The sequence below is a fragment of the Artemia sp. Qi Xiang Cuo genome, chromosome 13 (genome assembly GCF_049724085.1).
Source record: "Artemia sp. Qi Xiang Cuo chromosome 13, ASM4972408v1, whole genome shotgun sequence".
NCBI lineage: Eukaryota > Metazoa > Arthropoda > Branchiopoda > Anostraca > Artemiidae > Artemia > Artemia sp. Qi Xiang Cuo.
The window spans coordinates 49,606,446-49,628,469 of record NC_142806.1 but is presented as its reverse complement, the minus strand read 5'-3'; the positions used below and the strand labels follow the sequence as shown (position 1 = coordinate 49,628,469).

Genomic DNA, 22,024 nt, shown 5'->3' with positions numbered 1-22,024 from the left:
CTTTAAACAAGGGCGGATCCAGGATTTTTTTCGGGGGGGGGGGGGTTACTAACTTTTGACTCAGTTTTCGAGTAATTTTACTGATTTTTACCTAGGTTTTACGAATTTTCGACTCGGTCAAAAATTTCGGGGGGGGGGGAGGTTAAACTGGGTAGCCCCCCCTGGATACGGCCTTGGCTTTAAACGATTGTTTGCCTGTTGCAGGACAATCTGTCTTGGCTTTTCTCTGTCTACAATTAGCCATGTCTTGATGCAACCTATGCAACCTACTGCAAAATACTTCATAACTTCAATTCAAAATCAACCTTTGAGACTTTTACAGTGAGAGAAGGAGGTCATACCCAAACTCTTGTTTGTGGTGATTTTTGTTCGGTTCAAGCTTGATTTGCATATTCAATTTAAGTTTCACTCGTTTAAAGATTTATTTATTAATTTACATTAATATCTATTGTATGTTTGTTTGCATTGATTGTTTATTTAATTTCTGTTCGTTTCAAGTTTTATTTATACTTCAATAGGAAAATATTTTTTTTCGTTTTAAGCTTGATTTTCATATTCAGTCTAAGCATTACTCGCTTTAAGATCTATTTATTCATTTATAGTATTACTTGTTGTATGTTTTTGCTATGATTGTTTATTTAATTTCTGTTCGTTTTGGGTTTCATTTATTATTTAATAGTAATTTCTGGTCGTTTTGAGTTTAAATTTTAAAATATGTTTGTATCTTATGAGCTTAAGTTTAAAATGGCCTTTACTTTTCTTTTAAAAACTTATTTTTCGGAAAGTTTTTTTTTAATTAATATACTGAAATGTTTGATTTGATGCCTCTTGTGTTTTAATCGAGTAATACTATGAAAATTGCCTGAGGGGATGTTAACTTTTGTATATACGAAATTACTTCGTTCACTTGGAAACATTTTTCGGAGTTTTCATGACTCATCATTTTTTTTTATATCCTAGAGTCCTGGAAGTTTCTTTTTTTTATATCCTATAGTCCGAGAGGTTTTTTCTTTTTTTTTTTTTAGACAGGAAAAATCTTGATCTATTAAGATCGGGACATGACAATGGTTTTCAAGAAACAAACTTCTTTCTGTGACTTTTTCAATTTTGAATTTTGATTTTATAAATTTGCTATAATTTTCCACATGTAAAACAAACTAGCTTCGTAGGTAAGAATTCTAATCTTTGGGGGGGGGGTTATTTTCTGATTGTACTAGTTTGATGCCTCTTATATTTTCATCGTGTAAGCCAAATATTATGAAAAGTGAGCAAGATGATGATATTATGTCTCTTATATATCGAATTGCTTCCTGTACTTGTAAATAATTCCCGGTGTTGTCAAGGAACATAAAATTTGTTTGATATCCTAGAAATACCTATTTTCTAGAAAATTTAGAATTTTTTTCAACGTGGAAGTTGAAGTTTCTGTCGTCAAGTTTAGATTGCGAATTCTCTATATTTTTTCTATGCCCTAGCTTCGAAGGTAAACTTTTTAGAAACAAATATTTCCTAATCCTCATAGTGCGTCATACCCTCTCTTGGACAACCTATGCAAAATTTTTATATCTCTTAGTAATTTTTTGGGAATTTTCTTATATAAATTGGTTAGCACATTTAAAAATAATTTTCAAAGTTGTCATGGCGCATCAAATTTTTCATGACGTTCATTAACCGCCATAAACAGTACACAGTCTTAATACAAGTAAAAATAAAACAATGCAGATACAGAGTTTGAAGAGTGCTTCGTGCACACAGAAATTGTTTCAGAAGTCCTCTAATTACACGTCGACCTTACAAATAGTAGCTTGGAATAATAATAACACATAATCATAAACATGATACGGGATATGGTAGCATAAAAAATTTATTGCTCGTAAGATATAGTCGCAAATGTTGCTCGTAAAATATAGTCGCAAGTGTTGCTCCACGTCTGTGACCCATGGTTCAGAGTTGCTCCAACACTAAACGGAGCCTTGGCACCTGAGGCCTAGTTATTGATTCTCTATACACTTGGATGGTATACAACAGTCCCTTAACCATATTTTGCTATCTTTAATTTGGAATGTCTTCTTCTTTTTCAAAAAAGAAAAATTACATGAATGTAAAAACAGGAGTGAAAAATCGTCAACTTGACATTTATTGTCTTGAAAAAAAGTAATCAACTTTTCTCAAGCCAAACAACTGTTTTGTAAGACAAGGAGACTGTTTTTTCCAGTGAATCCGAATTTATGATTAGTCAATATTTGTGCTTCCAAGCACCATCAAATTGTTGTAGACAGCGACTATCAACAAACAGTGCCAGACAAATAGCCCTAAATTACCTGATGGGCAAAAGTGGAAACCAAAAAGGCATTTGTCCTGCCAGGATGATCATGGTCATGCATTGCAGCGGCTGTATATAAAGCCATCAGCTCCAGGGCAGGTAGGTTAGCACCCATTATGCCATATGTGTCTTCAAAACTAAAACTTTGACGTTGATGTAGACCAGGGCTCCCACTAACACCTACAAAATTAAAAAATTTTAAGGTGGGCTAAGACAACCCTCTTGAGTTCAAGTCACTGACTTCAGCAAAGGATGGCACTAGAAGCACTCTGGCAATAGTGGCATGTCATAAGACTTTGTGAAATATTTTTGTCAAGTAGGATGTATGGCTCTTATATAAGGGTCGTAAATTCTACTTGACACAAATGTTTCATAGCGTGTTTTGACTTGCCACCATCGCTAAACCATAGTCACAGTTATCGCTAAAACCTTGTAACGAACGAAATTCAACCCACCTAATAACGAAAAATTTAAAAACACTTTTCAAAAAAGAAACCGTCAAGTAAGAAAAAATTGTTATTTGAGGTCGATCCAGGAATAATAACTACGACTGCAATTAATTTTGCAATAATCACTTTTTGCACCGGTAGCAGTGAGGTGTCCTTTTTTCAGTGCAGGGCACTGCAGGGCACTGGAAGATCATAAGGAGCTATTTAAGGGCTCATTCGAAAGCAAACTGCTTTCGAATATTTACGTACTTTTTTGTAGGCAACCAAAGAGCTTCATGATAGTCCTATTTAAAATACTATTTAACGTACTATTTAAAATAGCTATTAAATTCCAGTTCAGTTCACACATCGCATTTAATGGCTCAAGTAGAAGCGAAAGCCATACTTTCTGGTCCCAGGCAACAATTATACCTAGCTTTTCAAACTGTAATATAATCTCCAGCAATCCACCCAGAGGTCCATACTTTAGGAAAAACCACAAAGAGAGACCCTAACCACTTTTTGCAACAAACTAACATCGGTAGCATAAGTAAATGAAAAGAACAAAAAAAGGAGAAAAATCGACACGGGGCGAACATTTAGTAATGTTTGATCAGTTTGAAGCTATCATAAAGCGAAATACAACATCCCATAATTTAAGCAATAAGCTACCACGGGGCGGGGTATAACTTCTATAACCATGATCATAATGTCAAACAGTTCGTGGTAACCAACTGTAAGTAAGGAGCGACCCGGCTCAATGGTAACCGAAACTCTAAAAAAACGGAATTTTGATAAAAATTGATACATCAAAAGAATCAGATTTTAATTCTGATTTCAAATATATAAGTTTCATCAAGTTTAGTCCTACCCATCAAAGTTACGCTCCTGAGAAAATTTGGCTGATTTTAGAAAAAAGCGGGAAATACCCCCTAAAAGTTATAGAACCTTAATGAAAATCACAACATCATATTCAGCGTATCAGAGAACCCCACTGTAGAGGTTTCAAGCACCTATCTACAAAAAGGTGGAATTTTGATTTTTTTTTTTGCCAGAAGAAATATCACGGATGCGTGTTTATTATTTTTTTTCCAGGGGTGATCGTATCGACCAAGTGGTCCTAGAATATCGCGGGAGGGCTCATTCGAACGGAAATTAAAAGTTCTAGTGCCCTTTTAAGTGACCAAAAAAAATGGAGGGCAACTAGGCCCCCTCCCACGCTCATTTTTCCCAAAGTCATCCGATCAAAATTTTAAGATAGCCATTTTGTTCAGCATGGTCGAAAAATATGATAACTACGTCTTTTGGGATGCCTTAATCCCCCGAAGTCCCCCGGGGGGGGACTGAAAGTTATGAACTTTACCCAATGTTAAAATATAGTATTGGTTATTGGGAAGTATACAGACGTTTTCAGGGGGGATTTTTCCTGGTAGGTGGGGGGGGTCGGGGTTATGTGGAAGGATCTTTCCATGAAGAAATTTTTCATGGGGGAAGGGATATTGCTACGAAGGGGGCGCAGGATTTCCCAGCATTATTAAAGAAAAAGATCAGAAATTAAATAATAAACAAAGCGAGTTTTTCAACTGAAAGTAAGAAGCAATATCAAAACTTAAAACGAACAGAAAATATTACGTATATGATTGGGTTCACCCTCTAGTCAATACCTCGCTCTTTAAACCAAAAATGTTTTAGTTGTTTCATAAGAGCTATTTATTCTAATTAACGGCCTTTGTCATTAAGCGGTAATTTTTAAAGAATTGGAACACAATTCGAACTTAAGCTTAAAGAGCAAGGGGGCGAACCCTCTAATATACGTATTAAAAATCCATGAATATAGAAGTTCGTTACGTAATTTAATTCGTAAGTTACGTATATTTATTACTAATAAAAACGTTCGTAAATAAAATTACACAAGTTTCGAGAAAGCCATTTAACCAAAAAAAAGTAAAATTATTATGCAAATTTTGTTTTTATTATTCATGTACGGTGAGCCAAAATCAAAACCTGCATTAATTCAAAACGTACAAAAATTAAATAAAAAAAAACAAGTTTTTTTAACTGAAAGTAAAGAACGACGTTAAAACTTAAAACGAACAGAAATTATTCCGTTTATGAAGGGGGCTGTCCCCTCCTCAACGCCTCGCTCTTTACGCTAAAGTTTGACTTTCTCAAAACTTTCTCTAATATTGCATTTACACCAATCTTCAAAGGAAATAAAGCTGTCAAATTATATCCGACTGTCCGAGGCAAAATTTCTTCTGAATCTATTTGATTCAAATAGATGGACTCTCTTTGTGACATTAAATAAAAAAACAAGTTTTTTTTTAATTGAGAGTAAGAACCGACATTAAAACTTAAAACGAACAGAAATTATTCCGTTTATGAAGGGGGCTGTCCCCTCCTCAACACCTCGCTCTTTACGCTAAAGTTTGACTTTCTCAAAACTTTCTCTAATAGTGCATTTACACCAATCTTCAAAGGAAATAAAGCTGTCAAATTATATCCGACTGTCCGAGGCAAAATTTCTTCTGAATCTATTTGATTCAAATAGATGGACTCTCTTTGTGAAATTAAATAAAAAAACAAGTATTTTTTTTTTAATTGAGAGTAAGAACCGACATTAAAACTTAAAACGAACAGAAATTATTCCGTTTATGAAGGGGGCTGTCCCCTCCTCAACACCTCGCTCTTTACGCTAAAGTTTGACTTTCTCAAAACTTTCTCTGATACTGCATTTACACCAATCTTCAAAGGAAATAAAGCTGTCAAATTATATCCGACTGTCCGAGGCAAAATTTCTTCTGAATCTATTTGATTCAAATAGATGTACTCTCTTTGTGACATTAAATAAAAAAACAAGTTTTTTTTTAATTGAGAGTAAGAACCGACATTAAAACTTAAAACGAACAGAAATTATTCCGTTTATGAAGGGGGCTGTCCCCTCCTCAACACCTCGCTCTTTACGCTAAAGTTTGACTTTCTCAAAACTTTAGCGTAAAGAGCGAGGCGTTGAGGAGGGGATAGCCCCCTTCATAAACGGAATAATTTCTGTTCGTTTTAAGTTTGACTTTAAGTTTGAGCTAAAGTTTGACTTTCTCAAAACTTTAGCGTAAAGAGCGAAACGTTGAGGAGAGGACAGCCCCCTTCATAAAGGGAATAATTTCTGCTCGTTTTAAGTTTTAACGTCGTTCCTTACTTTCAGTTAAAAAATCTTGTTTTTTTAAATTTAATTTTTGAATTTTTTTGAATTAATGCAGGTTTTGATTTTGGCTCACCGTACGTGAATAATTAGGGGACAGCCCCCTACATAAACGGAATAATTTCTGTTCGTTTTAAGTTTTAATGTCATTCCTTACTTTCAGTTAAAAAAAACTTGTCTTTTTAATTTAATGTCACAAAGAGATCTATTTGAATCAAATAGATTCAGAAGAAATTTTGCCTCGGACAGTCGGATATAAGTAGAGATGACCCTAAAGGTCCCACGCCCACACCAAATATGGGCATAGAGTCATTAGGGAGAACACGTGGTTAATGGGGTCAATGACCTAAATTTCCAAGGTCGATATGCTTGTTGTTGTAAGTGCACGCTCTCAGCGAATGTCAAGGTTGATTTATTTGTTGTTGTTGTTGTTTTTGGCACGCTCGAGGTGAATGTCATGGTGTCCAGAAATAGTATTTGTTGTTGTTGCTCAAGCCAAATGTTATCAGTTTCCCGGAAACAGTTATATCACGTGCTTCCTTCTCAGCCAATCAGCGAGTTGGATACATCTCCCTTCTCAACAAATCAGAGGGCTGGTTACATATAATTTTCCCCGTTACATAACAATTCGGCCCTGAGATTTCGTATATAACGGACATGCAATGTGATTAAATTATCAGAAAGTATTTTGACATAGTGCAAACAGCTAGAATGGATAATATTGATGAGCTTGAGGCCTTGGCAGCCGCAATTAGCAATGTAAGTGCATTTTTATTTTCAAACGAATTTTCCTTGGACATCCTCCAGTATATTCAGCTAAAACGTAAATATATTCCTTTACCCCCCCCCCCCAAACCATACAAACATCATTATAATCAAAGGAAAACATAAAATATATTCTTTTTACCCCCCCGCCATTGTTTTACAATCCCAAATTCTCACAAAAAGAAATAATTATCCTTTCGTTAAATTTTGGCTTTTCTCAATTTTAATATTTTCTCTAACTGAGACACCCATCGCTCTGTTGTTATTAGCCTGCTCTGATTTGACACAAGACTCCAATGTGAGGCCTATAATTAGCTGTCACCCTTTTCCGATGTGTTCACGCTATCGGTCTAGTCAAAGGGTTTTGTTTTGGCTTTCAAATTAAAACAGTTTTAAGCAAAAAGAGTTTACTGTATATTAAGCTTGTAGTTTCGTAACCTTGTATTTGTCAGAGAAGCGGTGAAAGAGATTATTTTCAAATTACGTTTAACAATATATTTAGAACATTATGTGAAAGGGGGAGGGGGCAATACATAGCTTCTAACAGCTACGTTGTAAGTAAATTAGGTAAAGGGGGAGGGCAATGCCTTCAATTCTACCACCATCAGTGTAAAATGAAAACAAACTATTTTTTAGCATGAACATTAAGGGCCTTGTATTTGTCGGAGAAGTGGTGAAAGAGATGATTTTCAAATTAAGTTTAACAATATATTTAGAACATTATGTGAAAGGGAGGAGGGGGCAATACATTGCTTCTAACAGCTTCTTTGTAAGTAAATTATGTAAAGGGGGAGGGCAATGCCTTCAATTCTACCGCCATCAGTGTAAAATGAAAACAAACAGTGCAGGGCTAGAAAAGTCTCTGGGAGTTGCATGAAGCTAATATTATGTATAAATTGAATAGCATTTTAACCTATGTTTTCAAAATATAGGCCTACAGGTCGATGGGTTAACGATCTAATTTAAAGCCTATAGACCGGAAAATTTAATATTTTTCTAAATGGTAAAAATAGAAACAATTATTCCTATCCTATGGCTATAGACTACTGATTGTCTAATAAAAACGTTTGATTTCTAAGCCTAATATATTTCTCGCGAAATTTTTACTTTTTGCTTTACTGAAAAGAGATAAATGCATTTCTAAACAAAATTATATGGATGAGGGTACTAACTTTCTTTCTGTAAAAAAGGGGCAAATTATTTTGATACTAATTTTTTCTCTTCTTTTTAAGGCAAATTATGAAGAATACGTGCCCCCTCCTTCCTAGAAAGCCCGAGATGACGAGCCAGCTCCAATGCGGCCTGACAGAAAACTTAAGAGAGAGTGGGTGGATAACTACAATGCCGAAGCTACGCAAGATCGTGAAATAGCCGGCCCAGCCGCGCAAGAAAAAAGCGCTGCCCCCCCCCCCGCCCTTCCAAATGCCGTAACTGGTCCGTATGGGGCCCCAGCCCACACAGCATATTTAGATTTAAGAAATTTTTTCTACCTATCTATTTCTTCCAATGTTTTTTTCTTTTTAAATCCCTATATAAGCTTATAAGAGCAGGGAATTAACCCCTCACCCCCCAACCATTGTTTTAAATTTATATCCCTCGGAGATATCTAAATATAAATTAATTTTTTTGCATATAAACCACTCTTTTCTTATCTGATATAGCTTCGATATTTCATAAGCGAATATTTTTAGGTAATTTCTATTAATAATCACTGCCTTTGAAACTGAAAATGCTATTTTTTCTAATCTTTACTATTTTCTCTTTTGCTATCACATATATTTTTAGGTACCTTTGAAACATCGACTGCTCTTTTTCACATAATTTTGAGAGAGATTATCCCATCTGTCACATATTGTCGTTCTAATTTACACTGAATATTTATTTCGTGCCATGTTTCGCTATTACATAGAATATAGATCTCCAATGTCCTAAATATTAATTTTACAGACAATTTGTTTACGGCTATTTCAGAAAAAACAGAATGACGCAAAGACCTTTGAAACCTCGATTGACTAAAACCACTAATGTAAAACAAAAGAGCAAAAGGAGATGCCAAAAATTATATATAACCTCGTGCGGAGAGCTTTATGTCAAAACATAGCAATATAATGCCTAAGAAGTGTGTGGAGAAAGTGACTGAATGATTCTCAACATTTTGAAGTTCAAACTCGTTCATCTAACCTCCGTAATTAAACTCATGTGTTTATTGAACCTGTATGGAATAAGAAATATTTCAAACTTTTTGGGGACATTATGTAAATGGCCGGGACTCACGGAGCCGGTGGGTCCGGGAAGCGCCGGGGGAAGCGCCGCGGGTCCAAGAAGCGACACGGGTCAGGGAAGCGCCACAGGGATGCGCCGTGGGCCAGGAAAGCGCCGCAGGATGCGCTTCTATGTCATGTCTTAGATTATCTTCAGTTGAATTAACCAAATGTTATTATGCAATAATTAAAATTTTTACAGTAGGGATGATTTGAACACTTTGAAAATAAGCTATTTTTCATTTATAGGTTGCATTGGTCCCATACTCGCCATCTCCCCCCTGCTCGTCAGTTGGAGAAGGAGAGGAGGCAGCCGCGGAGTCCCCCAACAATTCAACTTGGGACGATAGCATTGGAGTACCTTTTAATATTGACGAGTTTTTAGATGATTTTCTTTTTAATTTAGACAATAGCACAGTTGAGCTGGTAGACTTGAGCCAAAATACCTTGCAAATTTTAGACAAGTTTACGAATGAATTAACTGGGAACCCACCTCCCCCAACCTCTTTTACCCGACCGAGTCCACTTCGAAAACCTGAATTGGCTCTTTCCAAATATTTTTTTGAACAAGCGGGGGGTGTGGTAACGATCTCCGCGGGTGATGAGGATACAACGCCCCCCAATTGTCAATTAACCCGCATAATTTTAAATAAAATAGTTGTTTACAATGCGACACTTGATGACCTTTTTAAGTAACTAAAGGCCGGAAAATTTGTTTTTGACCCTGTAAAAAATGTGCATGCATATATAGATAAAATTCATGCACGTCTGGAGAATCAAATTCACTTGTGGGGGAAGGAATCACTTAAGGTCTCCATTGTTTTAAAAGTGTTCTATTTAAATGAGGGAAAAAGTGAAGTTTATTATCATTATGTACATTCCGAGATGCATTTGGTTTATTCGAATTTGAAAATTTTGAAGGTGCTTTCATAGATTGGGTAGATAAAATTGTAACGAATCTTTTGAAATTTATCTAAAATATGAGGGGATATTTATTCATTTTTTTTGAAATGTTAAGCGTAAATTTATGTAATTTAATTAATTATATTATTTTAAGAGGGGGGCAGGGGGGAGGTCGGGCAGTAGACTTAAATTAAAATCCAGATCTAGAAGGTTGTTATGGTGTCCAGAAGATCTGTTTTGAAACAGGTCAAAAGTGTTTCAGATATGCTTTCCTCATATCAGCCTTTCAGCCTCTAGCAGATGACGCTACCAAGACGAATTTAGACAATTGGGCTGGACATTGGAAGGACGGGTTCCCCATTGTAGATTTTTCTTGTTTAGAGGGGAAATACCCAGTAACGCTTCGATCTATTGATATTTTTGAAAGGGCTAATGCACACTTAAATATCGGCGTTACTGTGGTACAATACGAAGCTGAATTTGAAGATGGAATTCTCTTGGAGATGGGATGTCCTTGTGTTATTATTGGGGTAATTTCCCTAACCTGCTTGCTGTCATGTAGAGTTGCATTCACAATGCATAGCGATGTGGTTATGAATATATGCTGGTGGCTCTTTACTTCAGATTTTTTCGACTTATGCTTAGAGGCAAGAATGTTGCTGTTTTTTTCTATTATTTTTCTTTACGTAAGAGCAGCATCGTACCCATAAATTGGTTGAGGGAAGAGAGCTGAGTATTATTTTAGGATGAAAAAAGTCACTCCTTATGCATTATGTTCTTGCCATATAATTGTAAACTTTTTTCTCATTTTCATTAGCTAGCAAATAAAAATGAGAAGAAAGATTCCCAGGCAAAAATTTAGTGAAAAACTCATTGGAGTGGGGAAAATCCGTTCATTTGGGTCTAAAAATTCACCTCTTTTCATGCACAGGGTCCTCTGGTCGTTTAGGAAAATCGTCTATTTGCATTATTCGCTATTTAGGTTTCTACATTCCACATGGTTCACAATAGTAAATGAAACCGTTATAAGTCTGTCATTAGCACACTTTTCTTGTCTTTTAGGAAAATTGCTATCAGAAACCTTAGGAGAATTACATCGAATAATCTATTTACTTTCGGTTCATCTGTTATCAGATACCCAGGGATAAGAAAAATAACATACAAAATTGCAATCCATTTGCTCATTGTGATTCCTTTCTAAAGAGACTGAGGTTCAGTTCCCAGTGAATTGTTGCAATATCTCTTAATTTGCTTTCAAATATCGTGATCTACAAAAATATAGGCTTATCGGGAAGCATTAAAAAAAGAGATATGATACCAAGAGCATGCAATAAACCATTTTAAGATTCCTTTAAGATCCAAGATTACTAAGTTTCAGCTGGTAATGTAATAAAGACCCTATATTTGAGTTTTCCTTAATATTGAGACAAAAAAAATAACCCAATTTGGATATTATATATTTAAAACAAAAAAAAAGAACTAAAAAAAAACGTTTGGACTTCATAGTTTAAACCGACGGTATTGATCTCCGTTTCATGGTCCTTGGGCCAAAAAGTGCAATGTAAACCAGTCATACTGTTCTTCCGCACGCCCTGGCTGAGCTCACATTGTCATGCCACTGGTCCCCGTCTTTAACCAAACAATTGGTGACAGCAGGGCTTGAATCCCAACCTTCAAGGATGTACGATTATAAGTTCAATTAAATCAGCTCCACAATATATATTAGGAGTTTCAAAAGCTTTTCAGATGTGAAACTAAGATATACGGGCTATATTGTTCAGTTCTTATATAAAATAAATAGTTTTTACCTGTTCTTATATTTCTATATTTTTATTTCATTTAAAATACACTTCAATAATTAACTTCCCGTCTTTTCTCGTAACCTACGAAAAAATGCAGATTTTTCAAAAAAAAGAACGTTCAGAGCAAACAGATGCTTCTGGAATTCTTAAGAAATAAGCTACTCCCTATATTTAGGGTGGTGAAGATGTGATATGTCATCCTACCCTCTAATATTCTTACATTTGTTATGTTATAACTTTCAGCCCTGAACTTGTATCACCAACGAAGATCTTCTCCATCCGAGTTTCTACAAAAGAGAGCTCATTATCCTATTCCTTCGTGCTAAGAACTGAGCTGTAATTCAATTGGTTTATTTTTGTATTTTCGCTAGCCGCTCACATTATACCTTATTTTTGGAGAGACAAATAGTACCGCCCTTTTTAAGCCTGATTGGTTTTTAAACATATTAAGCTGGTTTTAGCATCCAATGAATTCGTTTCGCATGATTGAGTTTTATTAGTCAAAACCTTCCTGTGAAGGGAGTTCAGATTCTTAATTACTTCGTATAAAAACTACGCACTGCGGGAGAAAAATTACGATAATAAGTTGTATACCACGGAACTGACCCTTGCTTTGTGATTATTGTTCGTTTAATAAGAAAGTGTAATAAGGTAATCGTTCCTTTTTCGGTTTTAAAAAACGATCTAGATGGGTCACGCCTTAGGTAAAATTTATTTAGGAACTTAACTTATTTGGGAAAACAATTTTCAAATGAATGGAAATACCCCATACCCTACTACTTTTCCTTTCTACGCGATTAAAATAAAGTTAAGGTTTATTTTTGTTATTTATTTATAGTTAAGATTGATTAAAAAAAAATATATAACTGTCTTTATTTTTTAAAGCTTGGTTCCTTGATGCAGAAATCTTAAGCTAGGAATGAAAAGTTTCGATTCGTAATATTTTTTAATATTTTTTACAAGTAAAATTCGTAAATTTACATACGTGATTTTCAGTGTGTTTTGAAACGAATGAAAGGATGTAATTTTGCAGGTGGTCTTGCCACCAATCCGCAGAGCATGAGCTCGAATGGTGTCGGCATCCAAAAGTTCAATGGTGAAAAGATCAATGACACACACATGGATGCCGTTACTCGCCAGGGTATCAGCCGCCTTCAGACAATCGTACATAGTTAATCCAGCTCCAATAAGGACAACATTGTCACCGGGGTTGTCTCGGACGACGTTGGCTCTACCCACCTGTATATGTAGAACAAGTTACCTTTAAAATATATTCTTGATTAATTTAACAGTTCTTGAAACATGCGCTGGCCTTTTAGACATTTCTATACTTCTCATTTATTGCTCTTTTTTGATGCGTCTGCGCTATAAATTACTAGTATGAGTGTCCATATATGTGAACACTAGTATATGTGGCATCGAATGGAACGAATGTTTATGTGTCCTGTATGCATTACTACACTGTTAATCTGATCGCCAAGAAAGCTCATTATTCTACCTGCACGCACTCAGAGGGAGGGGACGGAGCCTCATGCCAGATATGGGATGGGTTGCAAAGTTCTCAAATCAGCAAAACGACAGGGAAGTAAATATAAACTATGAGAAAATCATGAGATTTGATAGAGGGAGATGGTAGGCTACTTTCCCTTGCCCACATTTATTTTCTGAACATGACTTAACATATCTGTAATTTTTATTTAAAATAAAACCAAATAAATTTGAAAGGGGCGAAGACAAGTATTGATCAAAATCAGGTTTTTTTTCGACTTTTTGAATTTGCACTTGCAACTTGCAAAACAAGGTTTTTTTTCAAATGAAAATACCCGAAAAGTGTTATTTTTCGAAATCATATTTTGAAAAAATTTACGTTATTTTAATTGGAAAACATCCTTGAGCTCCTTACAGTTTTGTGTTATTTGACCTCCTTTTTCTTTTTTTTTGGGGTACAGCTCTCTAAAGAAAAAATGCTAAATTCACAAGCATATTGCTTATTAGTGGATTCGGCAAGCTCATTTTTCAGTTTAGCCAATAAAAACGAGGGCTATTCAGAAACTAGGGAACGTTTCCGTCTGAGGCCGCTAGGTGCGCGGCGATCAGTTATGTTTTGGTGTGCGCGTGCTCGTAGCTTTGGTCGGCATCCAGGCGTGGGAACAAAAGCATATCCACGATGCCCGTTTTTCCAATATTCCAATAAAAAAGGTACACTGAAATTTCAAATCCCGCCAGTTGTGAAGTGTGGTCTATAATACGGTTCTTTTTACGAAAAACCGATTGAAATTCATTTGCAACTGTGCAAAGTGTATGGCAACAACGTAATGAATGAAAGTTCAGTACGAAAATGGTGTATCTGATTTAAAAATGGCCGAACCAACGTGCATGATCAAGAGAGGAGTGGATGCCCGAGTATTATGACGAACGATCTTCTCGCCAAAGTTGATGAGAAGATTCGTGAAAACCGTCGCTTCACAATAACGGAGCTTTCGCTTTGCTTCCCACAAGTTTCTCGGACTTTTTTGCTTGAAATTGTGACTCACAAGCTTGGCTACCATAAATTTTGTGCAAGATGGGTGCCAAAAATGCTTAAAGACCTCCATAAAGGTTAGCGAACTGGAGCAGCCTTAACATTTCTTGACGCCTACCGCACACATGGTGATTCTTTACTGGATCAAATCGTGACGGGTGACGAGACGTGGGTGAAGCACATCAATTGCGAGACAAAACTGTAGTCCATAGAGTGGGGGCACTAAAGTCCCCCCCCAAAAAACAAAAAAAATTGTAAACCTTGTCAGCGAGGAAGATTATGGCTACTGTTTTTGGGATAGGCAAGGTGTGCTGCTTATTGACTTTCTCTATCGTGGTGCAACACTGTAAAAAGTATCATATTATCAAATGACTGCTACCTAAAGAGACGATACTATTGCCTCAATTTTTACCACACTCACTATTATCACCTTTCTTATACAGTGGTTTAATTAAGGTTTTCTTAAAATCGTTAGGTACTTCCATTTTCCTAAAAATCATTTTCATAATATTCTTTAACTTATTTCTAACCACAGAGTGACCATATTTAAGAACCTCGTTTACCATACTATCAGCACCTGGAGCCTTATTATTTTTTAATCCTTTTAGTACTGTCTCTATTTCTTCCTCACAGAACAAATCTTCCTTCACATCCAAGGTATCAAAAACTTTTTCATTTTTCTCTAATTTTTCCTGCAACTCTATCTGGGTTTCACACATTCTCAATTTGTTTTTCCCATCTTTCTCTCACTCTTTCCTTCTCACTAATTTAGGCCCCGTTCCTATTACTACCTGGGACAAATCCAGATTGACTACTCCCTCTCAATTTGTTAGCATGCCGGTGCAATATTTTTTCTATTACGCTATCTAACTGCATCTTCCAGATCCTCGGCAATTTTATACGTAGCTTTAGTTTCCATCCTTGTTTCAATAAGCAGACGAAACTTATAAGTTTGTCTTATGTTTGACTAACTTAATATACTTCTACTCTACATTTAATTTTTCAAACAAAAATATAGAATATTTTGCTTAGAATGGAAAAAAACTTATCTATTTTTTAATACTTTCAATGTCAAACAGAAAATTAAACCCAGTTGCTGATATATTAACTTTTTAATAATAAGAACCGAGTACTTGAAAGAGGGATGTGTGGCTTCCCCCTTTCTTAGGGTGGCTTGGTTTAAGTGAGACGAGAATTTTTTTTTTCAAAATGAATTGCCTAAGTGTTTCATTGAGACCAAATCAAATAGTCATTGCTAATCCTTTGGATTAACAAAACTATTTCCAAAACTGGAGTTAATAGTTTTATTTGGCAACAGAACTTACAAATTTTTGAAGTGTAAACTTGTAGTTTAAAGTACTTTTGACCTCTTTTTGAGTTGTACGGGCATTTGTTTTTCAGCTTCCGCATGACTCTCAATAAAATAAAGACATTTTGTCTCCTTTTGTTTAACTTCCTTTTTTGATATAAATTAGAATTTTGGGTGCACTAGAGACTAATCGTTGACAATTCTCAGCAACAAATTATGTTAATGAAAGCCGTATTTGAACCACTGGAAGTTGATTATTGCAAGAAGAACAGTGTCAATCAAGGAGTGAAAACCATTTTCTGAATAGTACGATTTACTTGTCGAACAGTTCGTGGTAACGAACTGTAAGTAAGGAGCGACCCGACTCAATAGTAAAAAAAACTAAAAAACGTCATTTTGATACCAATAATTACATCAAAATAATCAGATTTTAATGCTGATTTCCAATATATAAGTTTCATCAAATTGAAAGTTCAATTTCCGTTTGAAGAGTCAAAAGTGATAGAGGGCAACTACTCCCCCCTCCCCCTGACTACCCTTATTTTCATCAAAAGAACCTAATTGAAATTGAGAGACAGTTATTTTTTGACTAACAAAATAACAGTTATTTTGGTTCAAAATAGTTCAAAAAACAAATAACAATGCCTCTAGGTTTAACACAACCTCAGTACTCTGGGGATAGGATTGCAAGTCATGCCCTAGGGGCACATAATAGTAGTAATGGTGTATGCACTTTCACGAGTGATTGCGTAATATGACTTACCACGGGGCAGTCACCTATACACTTTCACGGGTGATTGCGTAATATGCCTTACCACGGGTCAAGAACCTATTACTAAGAGCGGATCTTGTCATATCAGACGTTGTTTTCTTTAAAGAATTAAGATATACAGATCCTAAATTAACTAATAGATCTCAAGGGTGAGTGCATAATAAGACTTACAACGGGCCAGGCCTCTATATATTTGAACCCCAAGCCTAGGGACTAGATATGTATGTAGGTTTTCAACGAATTGGGGTTACCAGGATCATTTGCAAAGAGGTATCATTTCTATAGTAATTTGAAAAATCATATGGAAAGTAGTAGTAAGAGAGGTGCTGATTAAAAACCTAAATGCGAACTTACGCCTGAAGGCATAGATATGTGTTTAGGTTTTCAATGCATTGGACGGTTACCAGGGTCATTTGCGTACAAACATGTCTAAAGGTATTTACACTCTAGTAACGACGCAAGTTCAAATTTAAATGTCTTTTTTTTTAGTTCAAAAAAACCAATGTCTCTTCTTTTTTATAAGATAATTATTTTTTTTATATAATCAGGTTTCAAATTAGATAAATCAAGAGTTTCTAATCGTTTATTGAAAATAACACAACTGACATTTTTTTTAATTACATAGAAAAATGGATAATTCAAAGCAATTTCTGTTGAGTAAAAATTTTCTCATTATTAAAAAGAAATTGTAATTAAGTTAATGAAGAAATTATTTCATTACACTATAAATAATGGTAATTTTATTATTATATTTATTTTTTTTTTTTGTGCTTAAAACAATAAATAATTATAATTTTTTTTTTATATTAAGGCGGCTTTTTTTTTTTTATTGTGTTTTTTTTAAAAAAAAAACGGCCCGTAATAATTTTCTTTTTTTATTTTTAATATAAAATTTACAATTTTTATTTATTTTTTTGAAAAAAAAAAAAAGTTAATATAAATATTTAAAAAAAAAAAAAAAGTTTTGAAATAAATTAAATTAAAAAAAATAAAATAATAATTTTAAAAAAAAAAAAATGCATTTTTTTTCAATTAATTGTAAAAATTAAATACCCCCCCTTATTAATATAGTTCCATATATATCGACTGTTTCATAATTAAATATACAATACATTAAGTTATAAAATTAGCTACTAGAACTACACAAGACCAGCCCCTGACTGTGAATCTTTTTATGACATGGGCATCTGACACCAGTTCTATCTCAAGCTAAGCTTTAAGGAAATTGTAAATTGAGTTTAATTACCTATATAATGACTCATCTCAAACTACTTAATATTGTTAACTTTACAACCCACAATTATTACAAATTATTACATATAGAGAATTCAAATATCAATTTTTAAGTATATAAATATTTTTTTTTCTACCACTATTTTCAAAAAATAAGACATAATTTTCACCGGGGAATATACCTTTAAAAAATTAAAATTTTTTTTTAATATATTTAATTTTATTTAATAAAAAAAATTTGCGGGATATAAAAATTACTTCTTTAAAGTATTTTCTATAACAAAAAAAAAAAAAACCTTAAATATAAAAAAATAAAAAATTTTCTTTATAATTAAAATTAAATTTTAGAAAAAAAAAACTAACTATTTGAAAAAAACGAAATTTAAAAAAATAGATCCAATAAATGTAACGCGCACTTCTAGACTGGTATTTTCGTGCCTAATGCATTTGAATACATCCTCTTTAATTATCAGATCTATCAATCCGATATGAATTCTAAGTAGGGTCGTATGCAAATTGGACTTTAAATAGCAAGATCTATATCTTCAATAAGCAATTTACACATGGGAAAATGGTTTTTTTGATCATTTCCAAATATGTCTTCGCGGTAATGTTAAGAATCATTATTTGGGTGACGGAGTTTTTGATCATCTAATTGAAAAACTTAGGTGTTTACGAGAAAGAATATGAGGTTTTTCTATTTGAACAGTGTTGTGAAGTCCAATACACCATCCCCCTAACTCGAAAGGGTATCGATCCTCCTACATCGATGGAAGCTCATGGGTCCCACGGATCCACCCCGGGAGAGGGGGAGGTGGGTTGGATTTCTAAAAAAAGTAGCACACAACATTTGACGTGTTTACAATGCTGGAGAAAAGAGTTAGTAACAAAATGTACCTCTTGTAGTTAGCAAATGTATAAAAAAAAAAAAAACGTTGGCACACGAACCAGGCCCTTACGTTGTTTTTATTAGTTCTATTAATAAAAACCATTACTAGGTGGATTATACTTTAAAAAAATACAAAGTTGTATCTTTTAAAAGAGCTTTACAGGGTTTGAGAGACTCAGTTGCCTAATTCCGTGTGGTTTTCCTTTACTTGGTGGTCATTAAAAAACAAAATTTTTGTGTTAAATAAGTAGTTTTTGTATCTTTTAAAAGAGATTTAAGGGGATTGAGAGACTCAGTTGACGGATTCCGTGTGATTTTTCTTTACTTGATGGTCATTAAAAACTAAATTTTTGTGTTAAATAAGTAGTTTTTGTATCTTTTAAAATAGCTTTAAGGGGATTGAGAGACTCAGTTGCCTGATTCCGGGTGGTTTTACTTTACTTGTTGGTAATTAAAAACGAAATTTTTTTGTTTAATAATTTGTTTTTTTATATATTAATAGATCTTTAAGGGGGTTGAGAGACTCAGTTGACGGATTCCATGTGGTTTTTCTTTACTTGATGGTCATTAAAAAAGAAATTTTTGTGTTAAATAAGTATTTTTTGTATCTTTTAAAAGAGCTTTAAGGGGTTTGAGAGACTCAGTTGCCTGATTCCGTGTGGTTTTTCTTTACATGGTGGTCATTAAAAACGAAATTTTTTGTGTTAAATAAGTAGTTTTTGCATCTTTTAAAAGAGCTTTACGGGGATTGAGAGACTCAGTTTTAGCTTGTCACAGTTACATTTTCTTGATTTTTCAATGTTCATTTTGAATTTTATTCGCTGAAATAATATAGTTGGAATATTTAAGTATTGTTTTATTGTGTTGTCCACTGTCAAAGTTAAAGTTTCAAGATTTTTAAAAGTTCATTTCGAATTTCTTTTATTGAAATGCAAGAGTTGTAACATTTAAGTAATGTGTGTCTGTGGTTTTACTTGTCAAAGTTAAATTTTATTGATTTTTAAAATTTCATTTGAATTTCTTTCGTTGAATAGCAAGAGTTTGAATATTTAAGTAGTGTTTTGTAGTGTTTTAACTTGTCACATTTACATTTTATTGTTTTTTCAAAGTTCATTTTGAATTTCTTTTGCTGAAATGCAAGAGTTGGAATAGTTCAGTAGTGTTTGGTTGTGGATTACCTTGACACATTAACAGTTTCTTGAATTTTCAATGTTCAAAAAGAATATCTTTAGCTTAAAATCGGGATGTGGAATATTTAAGTAGTTTTTGGTTTTGTTTTACCTTGTCACAGTTAGATTTTCTTTATTTTTCAAAGTTCATTTTGAATTTATTTCATTGAAATGCAAGAGTTGGATTTTTTAATTTGTTTTTTGGTTTTTATTTACTTTTCAAATTTTCATTTTCTTTTATTTTCAAATTTAATATTTTATTTCTGTAGCTGAATAGAACGATTTGGACTAGTTCATTAGTGTTTGGTTGTGTTTTACATTGTAACAGTTACAGTTTATTGAATTTTCAAAGTTTATTTTGAATTTCTTACATTGAAATGTAAGAGTTGGACTATTTCAGGAGCGTATGGTCGTGGTTTACCTTGTCACAGGTACATTCTCTTGATTTTTCAAAGTTCATTCTGAATTTCATTTATTTAAATGAACGAGTTGGAATATTTCACAAATGTTTGGTTGTGGATTACCTTGTCACAGTTACATTTTCTTGATTTTTCAAAGTTCATTTTGAATTTCTTTCGTTGAAATGCAAGAGTTGTAATAGTTCAGTAGTGTAGGTTTCTGGTTTACCTTGTCACAGTTACATTTTCATTATTTTTCAAAGTTCATTTTGTACTTTTAGTGTTTAAAAGCAAGAGTTGGAATATTTGAGAAGTGTGTGGTTGTGGGGTACCAAGATATTGATACATTGTCTTCTTTTTTCAATGTTCATTTTGAATTTCTTTAGTTTAAATGCAAGAGTTGGAATATTTCAGTACTTTTTGGTTGTGGTTTACCTTGTCACAATTACATTTTCTTGAATTTTAAAAGTTCATTTTGAATTTTCTTTCGTTGAAATGCAAGAGTTGGAATATTTCATTAGTGTTTGGTTGTGGTTTACCTTGTCACAGTTACATTTTCTTGATTTTTCAAAGTTCATTTTGAATTTCTTTCGTTGAAATGGAATAGTTGGAATATTTAAGTAGTGTTTGGTTGTGGTTTACCTTGTCACATTTACATTTTCTTTATTTTTTCAAAGTTCATTTTGATTTTATTTCGTTGACATGCAAGAGATGGACTAGTTCAGGTGCGGTCTGGGGTTGTTTGCCTTGTCACAGTTTCCTTTTCTTGATTTATACAAGTTCATTTTGAATTTCTCTTGTCGAAAAGGACGAGTTGTACTATATAAGTTGTGTCTTATTCTGGTTTAACTTGTCAAAGTTACATCTTCATTATTCTTCAAAGTTCACTTTGAATAATCAAGAAAAATGTAACTGTGACAAGTAAACACTACTGAAATATTCCAACTGCTTGCATTTCAACGAAGAAATTCAAAATGAACTTTGAAAAATCAAGAAAATGTAACTGTGACAAGGTAAACCACAACCAAACACTACTGAAATATTCCAACTCTTGCATTTCAACGAAAGAAATTCAAAATGAACTTTGAAAAATCAAGAAAATGTAACTGTGACAAGGTAAACCACAACCAAACACTACTGAAATATTCCAACTCTTGCATTTCAACGAAAGAAATTCAAAATGAACTTTGAAAAATCAAGAAAATGTAACTGTGACAAGGTAAACCACAACCAAACACTACTGAAATATTCCAACTCTTGCATTTCAACGAAAGAAATTCAAAATGAACTTTGAAAAATCAAGAAAATGTAACTGTGACAAGGTAAACCACAACCAAACACTACTGAAATATTCCAACTCTTGCATTTCAACGAAAGAAATTCAAAATGAACTTTGAAAAATCAAGAAAATGTAACTGTGACAAGGTAAACCACAACCAAACACTACTGAAATATTCCAACTCTTGCATTTCAACGAAGAAATTCAAAATGAACTTTGAAAAATCAAGAAAATGTAACTGTGACAAGGTAAACCACAACCAAACACTACTGAAATATTCCAACTCTTGCATTTCAACGAAAGAAATTCAAAATGAACTTTGAAAAATCAAGAAAATGTAACTGTGACAAGGTAAACCACAACCAAACACTACTGAAATATTCCAACTCTTGCATTTCAACGAAAGAAATTCAAAATGAACTTTGAAAAATCAAGAAAATGTAACTGTGACAAGGTAAACCACAACCAAACACTACTGAAATATTCCAACTCTTGCATTTCAACGAAAGAAATTCAAAATGAACTTTGAAAAATCAAGAAAATGTAACTGTGACAAGGTAAACCACAACCAAACACTACTGAAATATTCCAACTCTTGCATTTCAACGAAAGAAATTCAAAATGAACTTTGAAAAATCAAGAAAATGTAACTGTGACAAGGTAAACCACAACCAAACACTACTGAAATATTCCAACTCTTGCATTTCAACGAAAGAAATTCAAAATGAACTTTGAAAAATCAAGAAAATGTAACTGTGACAAGGTAAACCACA

General features: G+C 33.7%; 1 protein-coding gene across 1 annotated transcript in view; it reads right to left on the bottom strand.

The window, feature by feature from the left end:
• LOC148945369 (cGMP-inhibited 3',5'-cyclic phosphodiesterase 3A-like) overlaps positions 1-22,024 on the bottom strand; it is a 287,673-nt gene that overhangs the window by 72,593 nt on the left and 193,056 nt on the right. The window contains exon 10 of the mRNA XM_089098771.1: positions 2,322-2,503. Within this exon, the coding sequence (XP_088954897.1) occupies positions 2,322-2,503 (182 nt within the window). The remainder of the gene's footprint in view (positions 1-2,321; positions 2,504-22,024) is intronic.